The sequence below is a fragment of the Amblyomma americanum genome, chromosome 2, assembly GCF_052857255.1.
Source record: "Amblyomma americanum isolate KBUSLIRL-KWMA chromosome 2, ASM5285725v1, whole genome shotgun sequence".
NCBI lineage: Eukaryota > Metazoa > Arthropoda > Arachnida > Ixodida > Ixodidae > Amblyomma > Amblyomma americanum.
The window spans coordinates 147,456,197-147,471,054 of NC_135498.1; the positions used below are offsets into that span (position 1 = coordinate 147,456,197).

Here is a 14,858-nt window from a genome sequence, read left to right on the forward strand (position 1 = left end):
TTTTTGGGGTTATATTTTTTTACGTGTGATGTATAATACCGGTGTTATCATGATGCCTGTAGCAGTTTTTTTGGTGTTTTGCGATATGTAATCTCAGGATCATTTTTCTATTGTGTATATATTTCCTATTTTTACGGCGCAACTTCAGTTTCATTAGAATACGTACTTTCTGTTCTATATATTTCCTTGTCGCTCTGAATCGTCAAACCAAATACTTGTATTTTAAATTTGGATCCATCAATAGCCACCGGCGAAGGGTCCTTGTATTTCTTTATAAGCATGACGTCTATACATTGAGAAATAAAAATTTAAAAAATGATAATTTTAGCATTTTAGAAAATTTTTGCATTTTGGTAATAGAGGAGTCTGTGTGCTGCAGCTGTGCTTGATCACACTACCTTACCCTGCACTGCAGCAAGTTTACGGTGAGCGCTCGTGTCAATGCTCCGAGAGGAACAACATACGTTTCAAAGCCACCGTGAACGAGGGAGAGAGAACCGCAAGCAAATTAACCAAAAAGAGCAGGGAGCGCAGAACCCTGCAGCACGGTCTGCAGTGACAACCAAGCAGCGCAATCGGAGAGGGATCCATTCGCCGGATGCAGCTTATCTCAACGTCAACAACGCAGACACGGGAGCAGCGAGGCGCTGCCCTCGCGGCAGCGGCAGCAGTTTGCATTTCGCCCTCAGCTGCTCAGGCGTGTGCTCGCGGTTTCAAAAGGCAATGCCCGACCTGAAAGGAAAAGTAGCCCTGATCACAGGTAAGCTCATGCATGAGCCACAACGTCATCTCGTGGAGGTCCTGCTTCGTTTCTCCCCTGCTTCTTCCTTGGGTTTGAATGCTCTGTATTTAGGCGGATAACCATCCAGATTCTCCCCACGGCCTCTGCAGGTTAACTGTTGGAAAGTAAAAAAGCAGGAGCTCTGTTTGCCGGTACCTAAGAACTGTCTTTATTCTTGTTTCTGCACACGAAGTAAATATCGCTGACCCCTGAGCTGGCAATGTTTCTGATGCGGAAACAGTGTGTATCAAATGACACCGGAACATTTTGGCTCTGATCTTTCATTTTCCTGAATCGCAGCGCCTAGTATCGTGGTGGTTGTTGCCCAGGGCCACATGTGAATATGAGTGGGGTCCTTTCTGTATTGAAGTACTTCTTGACGTATACATCTGGCCTCGTGCGAAATTCATGAGCGCCTCGTTTGAGGTTGCTTGGCCAGCGACGGCTTCGTCCTTCAAAGCAATGTGTCTAGAAAGGTTCATGCTCTGAAGCAACGTTTCACTCCTCCGTATCTGATGAAAATGCGTGCCGCGTATGAATACAATAAATTGGTTTTATTTCATTCTTGTCGCAATCGTCGTCTTATGTATAAAACGTAATTTGGAATGTTTCCGGCTCTTTCCGGTTTCATATCATTTCGTAACTTTCATTGCCCTTGCAATTTGTGTTCCAAGCCGCGACCATCACCTGGTGTATAATTAGATCGAATTTTGCGCTAGCTTACGAGTATGTTTTGTTCTCCCATTCTGTTGCTCCTGCTGAACCTTCGACAGGCAGTTTTGCATTGTAATGTTTTTTGGATTTCTCTCAAGGTAACCACACATTATTCTTCAATAAGATATTACTGAGAGGACTTCCTCAGTTTTAAAATGCACCGTAGAAAGATGACCTTATGCACTTCGCGATGTCAATACTCGGTAAAGATCCCCAGGAGAAGTAGAAATCAATCCTGAGTATTCTATCAAGAGAGCTCATTCTGTCGCTTCCCCCTTTCATTTGCTTCATCATGCCTTCCCTCATTACGCAGTTCAGCTGAGCGTCTTGGGTAAAATAGTTAGCGCCTTTCCCTTCCTTACATCAAAACCAATCAAACCTAACTACGCAAGTTCACACAGTGGCATTTGTCGGCGCGTGGTTTGCACAGAGTTCGATTTAGTTATTTTCATAAAGTGAAACCTGCATAAGGGTATTGCAGGACAGCAATGGCTGAGGATTTTTAAGATTTCTTTGCACATTTTTTAAAAGCTCCCGAGGAAATGAAAATGTACAAAGAAATCGTTACAATCAGCATGCTATGATATACTATCAAAGCAATCCAGAGCTTTTTATTAGCCTCCTTGTCTCTTGTCGTGAATGTGTGCTTTTTGCCTATCTCTAGTTTCGTCTTGGCCGCATTTAGGCTTCCTCCGTTCTGAATGTAATTTTCGATTCTCTCAATTTTATACTTTCTTTTGTCGGCTACATTGCCCTTAAAAATTAGCTATGACAGTTCTGCAAGAATAATTCAATATATGGAGTTGCCGGTTTTCGTAGTTTGGTGTTTCCGAATCATGTCTCTCATCTCCTTAGAGGAAGCTTCCCAATATATCCTCTCTAGCTATATTAGCCCCCCCCCCCCTCCCCTGTCTATTTGGCCTTCTGGAATGATATTTGTGACACTACCATTCATTGCTAGAACGCTGAAGTCGTAGCCCTCGAATAAAGCAGAATATCGTTCCGAAGCGAGATCTTTAAATTTTCTACTTACTTTCTTCTTACCCATAATTCGTTGTCGACCTCATTTCTTACTTATTTCTTCTGTTGTCTGTTCAAATGCAGGATAATTCGATACTTCACCGTCCTTACTCACTACATGGCACCTTGGTGAGCCCCTCCACATATGCACGATGCCAGGGTGCACGCCCAATATTAAGTTTATTTAATTTTTCGTTTCACATTTATACTTATCGAAGTGTACTTCCGGTCCTGCCATGTGCGAAAGCACGTATTTATGTAGCGCAAACTATTTCATTGTGCGAACTATATTATTAACTCCCCTTGCTATTCCTTGTACCTGTGCCATAGTCTTCGACTGCTTGGTTGCCTGTCTGCTTCCTGCCTCTCTTGGCATTGAGGTCAACTATTGGCGTTTTTATTTGTCTGGCTATTCTTTGTCTTCATAGAGTATTTCGGCTACCTAGCCAGCGTGACTAGATGTTGGTGCGTAAGTATGTATTTCCTTCTATTTGTACAACTTATTAAGCTTAATTACGATCACTGCCACACTCTTATTACAGTACACCGGGTGTTTCACCTAAGATATTAGAAAATTTGCAAAAATAGGCTTTTTGAACAAGAAGAGCGTTTGTTTCGGAATAGCACTGTCATTAGTGTAGCGCTTCACAATTCAGCTAGGAGGTGCTAACTAGTAATATGGTTAACTAATATTGAGCGGTTAACTTTTTAACCATAATTGTTAGTCACACTTAATAAGAAGCGTGTATACTACCAAAACTATTATCCATATCAGTTTTTAGAATTTCAGAAACGCAGTTGCCTTCGGCGCAGCGGCCACACCGATTTTATCTATATCAAGAAGTTACGTGCACTGGAACGTTGCTTTGCCTGAAAGCTTCTTGAAAGCGTATGTATGTTGTCCGAATGTAACCAAAAAATTTGTTCGGCCACAGCGCCGAGGGTAAATGAATTTTAAACACTCTAAATTTGATATGGATAATAATTACGACGAGCTACACTCCTCTAAATAGATTAGGGGACTAACAATATTAGTTAAAAGATAACTACTAAGTGTTAATTAACCAGCCGGGAAGTTATCACGTATTACCTGTATTCTGATGCACAACACTGCTGATAATGATATACCGGAAAACGCGTTCCGCTAAAAGCCATTTTTTTTTTAAATCGCAAAAGTTTTTAGGTGAAACACGCGGTAAAATTCGCTAGAATTCCTTTATATTCCCACACCTAAGCTGAACTGAGACAACACATCAAATGCCCCCCCTCTAGCACTCACCTCTCCTCCTGACCTCACTAAACCCTATTACATGTCATTTAATACCTGAAATTTCCTGGAGCGTCACTCCTATGCTAGCCCAACTTCATAATGTAGCGTTAAAGGCCGTCGGAAAGTCTTCCTCGTGGTCTGTCCGGGTAGAGAGATTTTTAGCACCGTTCGCATCGTCACAGGTCATTTCCCCGCAACTGCTGAGCACCCAGTCGCGGTGAAAAAAAAAAAGGGGGGGGGGGGGGGGGGCTAGTAAGCAGTTAATAGCAGGTGGTAGCCAAGTGCTACAACAGGGTGGCCAAATCTTGTTCTCGTAAGACGGTACGTTGTAAGCTCTTGTCAGCTGAATCAGGCAGCGCCCTATGCCTGGTTATTCAGTTACATCTACACTCAGAATATTTTTTTGTTAACCGGCGAAATATACGGCGCCACAGGAATTAAAACAGTGGTCCTCTTGCACGCGAGGCGGATGTTCTACCACGACTCTATCGCTACGTGCTAAAATGGCGTTGCAAATCTATTCAATCTTGCACGCTGCAGACCACACTGTTGGGCACGTCTGTACACACGTTATTCAGAAAGGAATCCACTACCCATGCCTATATGCGACCACGCAAGAGCAAGATTTTCAACAAATTTCTTTACTATGTCATCGTTTTGTCCATGCCATGCTTATACCGAATTAATCCTAATTACCGCTATTAATTGAAAAACGGCTTGCTCAAAAACCGGCGAATAAATACGAAAGTCAAAGTCCATAATTACTTGGATAAACGCATGCATGTCTCACTAAATATGTTTTCCATGTTTTTTAGTGCACTTTGTACACGCTGAAAGTATGAAATAAAAGCCCGACGCCATTAATAGACTGGACATGTTGTAGCAATCGAATGCCTCAAAACGTCATCTTCTCTGTCTTGAGATTAATGGCCGTAAGGTGTAATGAACAACATCACCTGAAGCCGCCTTGAGAAACTCCAGATGTTCTACAATTTACTTAAAGTTCTAAGATACCGACCAGTCTTAGTGCGTCTTGTGCGTTGCTTTCTAATGGCAATATTAATTGCATCTACTACTTTCCACATCGGTTAATAGTCCGTTACCGTGGCGGTAAGCATCATATACTACCATTGCAACGCCCTTGCTCGTGCTTGGATTTCTGATTTTTAGAGTTTGCGCTCGTCCTTGTAAGGGCAGAAATCACACGGCAGGCTTTCCCACCACCGATTTAAGGCCGATTCCCACGGCGGTCTGTTCACCTGCGGCCCGCGCATCACGCGTCTATAAGCCACTAAGAACTGGTCTGCGATCTTATGACGTCAAGTGAATGCGACGGACCAAAAGAGCAAACGATGCGCTGAGTGTACAACAGTTGCCAGATTATTTTAAAGTGTTTGGCAACGCTGGTAAACTGGTTTTTAATACCGGCTAATGACTGTGCGTTTGAAATAAAAGGAAAACTTTATTGAACTGCAAAGGAATTTCTGCGGTGCGGGTGCGGCCCTTTGCCCAATTCCTCAATAGCCTGGCCGTCTGGTTAGCCTCGTCGATCACTTTGAGCTTAGTAGCCAACCACGCTGCTCATAATAAACGCTGACAGGAAGAGGCGTTTGGCAGCTATGGCGCTTATGAGAGATGAAGACGACGACGAGCTCTTGCGTGCAAAATCCGGCAGTGTTAGGTAGCGATGGCACTCATGCGGTGCAGGATTCCCCGTTTAAATTTCTACCTATGCAGATGCGAGTTCAGTTCTACAAACCTTTGTGCGGCTTGTGGTGAAGTCGAAACATTCGAGCATTTCCTACTCTCTTGCCGGAGATTTGGATATCAGAGGAGAGCCCACCGAGAAATTCCCATTACAAAGTTGGGACTCACTTTGTCGGTTCCCCTCCTATCTTTCGGCGCGAGCGCAAGGGGTTTTGCATTGCATCAAGTTTGCGAATGCCTCCACTATTACATAAGTTACCAGCAGATTCCCTTGCTAATTGTTTTCAAAATTTCCGCATTTAAAGGAACGTTTGGATATTTTCCTATATTTAATTCTCAGATATTCTCTCCCGATGTTTTTTTTTCTTTTCCTTTTGAATTACTCTGAAATTTCACCCAAGGCACCATCAATAGCTTGGCGCCAGTTCACCCTATTCTATGGGCTCTCCCCACTGAACCCTGGCCAATCCCCCGTCATAAGTATGTGCCATGTCACGAAGGCAACAACTACAGCATGGCTCAAACCACGGCCAATCCCCCAGCGTGGGCATGTGCCATCGCATTTGTGGCAACAACAACAACAGCATGGCCCGAAAAAGGTCGTGCTGGATGAAGGACTGGATGTTCCGTAAAGATCGCGTGATGCCAAACCAAATTCACAAAAAACTTTCTGTCGGACGAGGCAGAATCCAGGCGCTTGCTGCGCGTCAGTCGGGAGCAGTTCGTCGAAATTCTTTCACGCGTTGCAACGACAACTGCTCGGGGAGCTACGAATATGCTACAGCCAGTCTCCACGACGGAAAAGCTACTGGTGACAGTGCGGTACGTTGAATAGGTAAGTCGTCTTATTTCGACATTGTGCGTTCTTGCAACCTTCAGTGTTAAAGGCTGTGAACGAAAAAAAGTTATTTGATACCAGCGCATGTCTTCGGAATGTTCTCGAAAAATTGGTGCACCTTAATGTATTGTCACGCAACTAAGTGCTTCCAGAACAAAACAGAGAACTTGCGTGACTGAGCGCTCGTGTTAATGCACGTGTGAGGTGCTTTGCATTATGAGTAATATAAAGTTTTACCACGCTGAGCGTGAGGCTTATTTGTTTCCCATTTGCAGGCGAGTCTTAGCACTCCCTAAGCCGGCAGTTCAGACTTGGCCAATAAACAGTGAATTGCACAATAGCAGACGCCTGCACAGCAATATATGAAACCTTTCATGGGAATCACTTAAGAGAGCCGAAAACAAAAAAGATTAACAAGAATTTATAGAGGAATTTAATGAAGGTTGGCAATATCCAAGATATACAGGGGAAATGGACGGAAAACATGTGTGCATAACAAAGCCGGCAAAATCAGGCTCAACTTATTTTAACTACAAAAAAGTATTGTATTTGCTTTTGTGGACTCCAAGCAACGATTTATCTACATCTGCATCGGCAATGCAGGCGTCTTGCAAAGGACACCGTTGCAGTGCGCCGTGACTGAAAACAGGGCCAACCTGCCGGAGGCAGTTTAAGTAGCAGGACAGGGAGAGTTGCTTCAGCCGCCTGTGTTCGTGGCGGATGACGCATCTCCTATCGGCAGACGCCTAATGAAGCCGTACGATGTAACCACCCTATCGGATGAGCAGATGATCTTTAATTATAGGTAAACTTTGAAAGTATTCTTGCAGTTAATGGGTGCATAACAATGTACTTCGAATAGTTTCGCAGCTTATGATGTTACGCATAATTTTTTTCCTAAAAGCGCATACAACGATGCATTCTTGTATAGCTTAGGTTTTATTTAACGGATACCACGAACGTTAGGCTTATCAAGCATTTTAACTACTGTTGGTGTCCGTTTCGCCAGTAATGCAGTGAGGAAAAGAATGAGTGCGCAAGAGGAGTGCTGTTCCACGTGCCCAGCCCAGCTGATTCATAGCCCAGTTGCGCACTTCAATGTTTTGCATGAAAACTCTTCCTTTTTTATTTTGCAGGCTGTCAAGAGCCCGGTGCGTTGTCGGAACTGCATTCGGGATCCTGGCCGATCGTTTTCTTTGTCTGAAAACCGTCATCAACGCGAAGCCGGAAAGAGTCGCTGCCATGGTTATTGCGGCGTGTGTGATGCACAATTCTGTGTGCAGAGATAGACAAGGTGCTGTCGAGGGAGGCTGTGAAGGGCTTGAAGGGTCCATTTTTTTTCGGGTTCCCGTTTCCTGTGGACGTGAGAGTGCATATGGTGCTGCTGTTCGTAACAAAATATACGCGTACATCACAGCCAAAGGTGCTGTGCCATAGCAGCGAGTCTGCGCATGTTGGCACAGTATACATGCCCAGAGCTGCGCAATAAGAAGTCAATTATACTACTGTATTGTACAGCTGTGCGTAAACAACATGTACTACGTGCCCAGGCCATTCGCGTTGTCCATGCATACCAAATAAACAAAATAATGTGGAAGTTTGGCTTATTTCGTGGCCAAATGATTCTATAGCATATCCAGTAGCTCTTTCTGGCAGCCAATAGGCTTTACACCACTTATATTCCTCAGCATCACTGTAACAGTGTCTCCAAAGTGTGCAGCGGCATCATTGTCCTGTGCTGGCCGCAATGCACCCGCAATAATTGCGAGCACGTTCTGTCGCTCCTCCTACATCTGTGCACTTTTCCTTTGTTTCCGGCTTTGGGTGAAGGTTTGTTGCCGTTCGCTGGGCCGAACGCAGCGCAAGTGGTCGGCATTGTCAGCTTCAACTTCAGGGCTCTCCTCATCCAAGATGTCACCTTCTGATGCCTCGGTGTACTCTGCAAGCTGTAATATGAATGTAGAATTGCATGGCTAAACATTCATACAGCAAAAATGCAATTCTTGTCATTTGTCATGCAATTTGGAATGCAGTCATTTGTCATGTTCGTTGTACAGGCAAATTTCATGTAAATGTTTTGAAATGTTACAACAGAAGCGGGAAGTATTATAAATGCACTGTGATGCCACTGTCGCTTTCAAGCTAATTATGCACCTTTCTATTCTGCTCGCAGCTAAATGTCTCGCTGGGTTGTTTTTTTTCCACATCGCGCTGCCAGTCTACCACAGCCGGGGATGGGGCACACAGCGAATTTGAGAAAAATAACACGATGGCTGCTGCGCGCCCCTTCCGTAGGCACGGTCAATTGGTAGCGCCATATAATAATAAAAAAGAAGTCCGGTGGGTAGTGCAGTAGTGACGAGGTGAAAAACACGTACTAGTGAGGGGAGAGCACCATTGTACCCTTTGCAGCAGAGTGTGCAATCGAGTTTTCTTGGAAAAAAGATGCTTTAATTCAACTTGAATATTGAATCCTTACTGTAGTAGACAACCACTACTACTTGGCAGTGCCCCTTTTTCTAGTGGCGCATTACTACAGCAGCCTTCGGTGAACTACGACTGCTAGGCTCTCTATGAGAAAAAATATTTCTTCGAAGGAAGGGGTACGGGAGTGATGGAATGGCTTGCCTTTATCCGCTGAATTCCAGTCTGACGGAGGCAAGAAAACCAGAACACCTCTTCTGCCTGGGTGTAAAAGAAACCAGTACTGTTCCTATATTTTAGCCCCGCATTTCGCTGTCGTTTTTTCCCCCAATGCTTTTCGTAAAGAGCACGTGCAGCGAACTCGTGTTGGTTTTTTGCTGGCGAATATAGAGAACGAGGAGGATTGCGCACGACGATACTAGAAACGGTTTTTTATTTCTGTTGTAGTGCAAACATTTCCTTTTTTAGTAGCAAATCAGCTGTTACATTCATGTAAAGATCCTTCAAATATGAATGATAGAAGTACGTCCATCCATTAAATCACGTATTCTTACACGTTCATATTGCCATGAATGCTTCTTCTCCCGTCTTTTCTTCACTCCACTGGTTTACATGGGCCGTCAGCGTGTATGACTCACACGCAGTCGTTTTCTGCGGAACCGGATTGCACCTGCGGCGGGCAAAGCGATGACCACGTGCGTTGGCTTCCAACCAGCCTTCTCTGCAGCAATGACATATTTACAGTTTTTTTGTGGCACTCCGTACCCGTTTCCGGAAGAATGGTGGGATGGGATGGAGAGGACACGGCGTCAAAAAAAATCGCGATGTACGAGCCCCCCGCCCCGTACTATCCTGTTGGAAAGAAACGCGAGCAGAGCGGAGCCTAGCAACGCCGGTGTTCACATATCTCTTGACTGTACTCTTTCCTGGGTGGTAAAAAAAAGACGTCAGTGTCGTCCGCGACGCAATCTGACGACCCTTACCACAGGGGCAGAGGGCGATCAAAATGAATTCGAACAGCGGAGCGTGTAGGCGCCGCGTTGTTCGCGTTTCTTTCCATCTTGATGGTGCATGTCTTCGAAGCCCTTCCCGCTCTTTGACTGGCACATTTTTCCCTTTTGTTTGTGGTATGGGCTGCGCTTCTTGTTAAGTGGTTTTAAGGCCTCTGCAATAATGAAAAATAGGGAAACCTGTTATAAATTTAAAAACTCGCATTACGCAAAATAAACTTGGGGAATCATTACAGCTTCGACATCTCAGTTTGTAGCGGCACTGCCCATTTTTTCCCTTACCTCAGTGCATCTCGCTCGAACTTTTCCAGCTTGCGCAGCATGCCTCAATAGTCAAGCCCACGATTAAAAAAAAACGGGAGGTAGTATGAGGAAAGCAGCAACGAACTACGTAAATAAAAGACAGCTACGAGAGGTAGCCACGCCGGTGATTAAAATGAAGCGGATAATAAAACAAACGAAACAAACCGGAGGATATTTGAGTGGCACAACATTTGAGCGAAGAATCCAGCTGTGTAATGTCGCAAACACAGTAAATAAATGCAAACACACCAACAGAGAGAGGCCTGTGGGCAGACCGTGTCTCCTTCATTTGGACCCGTACTTGAGCCCACAGCACCTGCTTCTTCTGTCTGTTTAAATAATTATCCTGGCTCGTATCCCACACAGTCGGACACTTTTCAACGAGAGAAATAAAATAAATTGTCGTTTCATCCGGCCACGATGTTATGGTAGCGAACGCAGTGCCGCTTGTCAAAATAGCGCGCCAGCACAACGTCACTCTGAGAAATGCGCCAGCTGAACTATGGGCAAAGGGCGATGGCTGCCAGAGCTATCGCGCGCATCTTCGTGGGCCGCCGCTAATTTCCGCGAGGGGAGAGGCGCCTAAACTTCCTTGTTTGCCCATTCCGCGGACCGACAGCACGCCTCTCAATGTGATGACGCATGAACACGTGATGCGGGGCCGCGGGCGAACAAACCGTCGTTTGAATCGGCCTGCAGCCTCACATATTGATGGTCGCTTCTCAATGTGTGTTTAATAAAAACCTTGCTAATTTTGTTGCTCTCCTTCTAGAATTAGAGAAAATATTAACGAAGTTCCTCATCGTAGCCTACTACTCACTCTTTCGTTCATTAGTTAAGACCCATGTGCATTCCAATGGTTCGGTGAGTTGCGTATCAAGCGTCTCCGGTTCGTCGTTGCCAACTCTAAAATAATTCCTCTCCAGATGTAACCAGCTATGAATACCTATATATTTGGTACTGAAATAGTCTCTTTAAGAGATAATGCATGCGGTGAGAACTAACTCTCCATGCAATTTCGTCTTCGATCTTTTTTACAGTCCACGCAATCTAGTGTACGTTTCCTGGCATGCACACCAGTTTGCCCGGTGTTAACACAGGCCGTTAAAATATGGCATGCCTTCAACAGAACTAATATTCCTTACATATGAAAGTAAGCTGGCTTGTTTATAAGGCATACTTTGGTACATGAGACACATCTCCCTAATCCAATGGCTTGTTTCCAGTCCATGACATCAGGCCGTAGAAATCTCAAACTCTGTTAAATCTAGTCTAAAAACACTCTCCCGGAAAATATTGTGAAAAGAGTCTTAATTCCATTTTCGAAGGGCTAACGCAGTCTACGAAAACAATAGTTATTTGATTCAGTTTATTTTCTCTTGTAATAAACTTTATATTTCTGGTTAATGAGTTTTCATGTGGCTTAAAATTTGCATATCTTGGCACTTGTGATCCAAAAAGCGTAATGTATATTTATCTTCTCGCTCCGTCAAAAAACAATTAACCGATACGTCCTATTCCCATGCTTTTTGATGTAAAAATCCAAATGCGGTGTTTGAATGCATGGCAAACAGTAGAAGGGCCTCAGTTGAACGCGTTAACACCTTTGTATCCGCCCGCAAATATATTTACCATTTCTATACAGGGACTTCATTAGCAGCATGCCTCAGTATCAGCAGCACTTAAATTTGGTTCTGTTCTCTTTCGAGCAATTATTACACGTCTAAGCACTGTGACGCTCATAGTTTGCTCTCCAGGCACACTTTTCGATATGAAATTATCACTATCAGTGAAACGTGGCTTAAGGAGAAAGATTCACCTTTTGTACCTGGCTACAAACTTTCCTCTCTACCGCGGGTTTCACGTGCACGTGGGGGTGGTGTTGCCTTCTTTGTAAAAATATATCTTTTGAAGTCCTACCCATTCTTTCTATCAGCGACGATACAATTGAAAGGCTGTTTATAAAAATTGAGTGTGGTATAATTGTTGGAGTGGTCTACCGCCCTCCTGGTTCTGCTATTTCAGTTTTTCTTGAAAAACTTGAATCGGTTCTAGAAATTTTCACCTCTAAGAAAAGTAACCGCATTGTAATTGTGGGAGACTTTAACATAGATATTTTGGGAGACTCAAACAACTACACCTTACTTTTAAGATCATATAATATGTCCAACCTTAGAACAGAACCCATACGTGTAACTGGCAATTCTAGCACGTTAATAGATCATGAACTTACCAATATTACTAATGACAGATGGGCCGGAACCTATATAGATCCAATAGCTGATCACATACCCATATTTATTATAGTTAAAATCCAAGAAAACATTAATCATAAAATGATTGGTGGTGGGCCACAAAAAAAGATTGACTATCGATTATTTCGTGAGATCCTGCAGCAAACGGACTTCTCCGCTGGTTATGATAGTGACATAAATAAGGAATGTAGAAACTTCTTTGAAACTGTTCAGGTTGCCATTCGCAGAGTTCAACAATAATTAAATCGGATAAATATAATGCCCCTATATGCCACTGGATGACTAACGACATCCTAGACATTCTGAAAAAGAAAGAAAAATGGCATCACAAATGGAAACAGGCTAAAACTAATCATTATTTTTTAAGCCAGTTTAAGCGCTTTCGGAAGCTGTCAGTATCTTTTGCTACGCAAATGAAAACGTGAATATTACTCATCTCTCATTTTAAATGCTAATGGCAACATGAAAAAAATCTGGAACATTGTAACAGGTGCAATAGGGTTTCGTTCAGACCAGCGTATATTACCTGATTTAATTGATCATGAAACTGCTGATGAGTTTAATGACTATTTTATAAATATTGGACCACACATAGCAACTCAGCTACCTCCAATTACTGATCCTGTGCCCTCAATCAAATCAGTTGTGAATAATTTTCTAATACATGATGTAAAGATAGATGAAATAATAACAGCAGTTAAAGAGTGGAGAACAAATAAGGCAGCAGGCCTTGATCAAATTCCTGTTAAAGTAATTAAGGATAATATTGATATATTAGCCAATCCTCTTCTTTGTCTATATAATCACTCCCTTGAAAGTGAAATATATCCTGCGGAATTAAAAATAGCAAAGGTCGTTCCAGTATTTAAGGACGGAGATCGCTCTCATCCATCAAGTTATAGACCAATATCAATTATCAGTGTTATCAATACAGTTTTCGAAAAGATACTCAGTACACGTATAAACAAATTTATATCCGAATACAATGTGCTTAGCCCCCACTAGCACGGTTTCAGACCTCATAAATCTACTTCATCTGCGGTTCTCAACCTAGCACAAATGCTAAATACAGCTCTCAATGAGAATAGAATTGCTATCGTTGTATATATTGATATAAAAAAGGCCTTTGAAACAGTCAACCACAAGATTTTACTCAACAAAGCTAGCAATTATGGATTCAGGGGTAGGTTCCTGAACTTACTCAAAAGCTTTCTCAGCGACCGCAAGCAGCATACAGTAGTTGAAAAATATACATCTACTTCACAAACCGTATTAACTGCCGTGCCATAAGGATCGGTTCTTAGGCCCATGCTATTCTCACTGTACCTAAATGATCTTCCTGCTATCCTTAAGTATTCCCAACCTTTAATGTATGCTGACGATACCGCTCTTGTATTTATAGGAGAGAATTTGGATGAAATACAGGATAAAATAAATGCAGAGCTATACAATGTTTTTGCGTGGTTCACGTCCAAGCAATTAACCCTTAATCTCTGTAAGACTAAGTATACAGTTTTTCATTCCAGAAAAAAGGAAACAAATACTGAGGAACCGCACATATCATTACGCGGCCAAAAAATGGAACAAGTTGGCTCGTACAAATATTTAGGTATTTTATTTGAATCAGACATGCACTCGAAACCACATATTAAACACCTTTGTTCGAAGCTCGCTTACGCTTGCTATGTTTTACTTAAAGCTCGTGAATGGTTTGCATACCCCATTATACGCATTCTTTACTTTTCCTTCTTTCATAGTCATCTCTCTTACTGCATTGAGTCTTGGGGTGCCACTTTCACAACTTATCTCGAACCTGTAATCCGTCTGCAAAAACGTTCATTACGAATTATTACATTTCCAAGTCGTGGTCAATCCAGTAGATCTTTGTATAATTTTGTCCATGTGCTGCCATTCAATGCATTGTACGAATTAAAAATTGCACAAACTCTGCATAGAATCTTAGAGACTAATGATCCTCTCCCCATAACTTTGTTTAAACTCCCATTACGAAATACAAGAGCTGCAACTAATCATAACTTTAACCTGCCCCCATCTCATAATGTGCACGGGAAAAGGCTCATATAATTTAACGGGGCCTTGATCTGAAAATCTTTGCCAGTACGCATCAAGCAAGCCAATAACTTCAGAACTGTTCTAAAGAAATACCTTTTTGAAACCTATTGTAATGTTTAAATGAATTGTGACAAAATATTATTGCATTGCCTATGATGTGTGCGCCAAGAATAAATTTTGTATTTGTTAATTGCACGCCTCCTCTGCTGTGTTAGTATTTGTATCGTATTTCATCACTGGACCCTTTACTAGCCAATGGCTATGGGTCCAGCAACTGTTTTGTATTTTGAAAGAAACATAAATAAAATCCTTGAATCCTTGAAAAAAAATCTTGTTTGAAAATTCGTTTTTTCCTCATACGGTTATTCAAATGAATGGTCTCCCTTCGACAATTTCTCCCAGTAGCAATTTTCACCAAGCTCTACTCAAGTACTTTGCAAGGCTATCTTCATTGCTGGTTTCT

General features: G+C 42.7%; 1 protein-coding gene across 2 annotated transcripts in view; it reads left to right on the forward strand.

Moving 5' to 3' along the window:
- The first annotated feature begins 612 nt into the window (after positions 1-612).
- LOC144121878 (3-oxoacyl-[acyl-carrier-protein] reductase FabG-like) overlaps positions 613-14,858 on the forward strand; it is a 101,998-nt gene continuing 87,752 nt past the window's right edge. The window contains exon 1 of one of the 2 annotated variants that reach the window (XM_077655299.1): positions 613-760. In XM_077655299.1, the coding sequence (XP_077511425.1) occupies positions 724-760 (37 nt within the window). In that variant the 5' untranslated portion in view covers positions 613-723. The remainder of the gene's footprint in view (positions 761-14,858) is intronic. The other variant, XM_077655298.1, reaches the window with a different exon arrangement.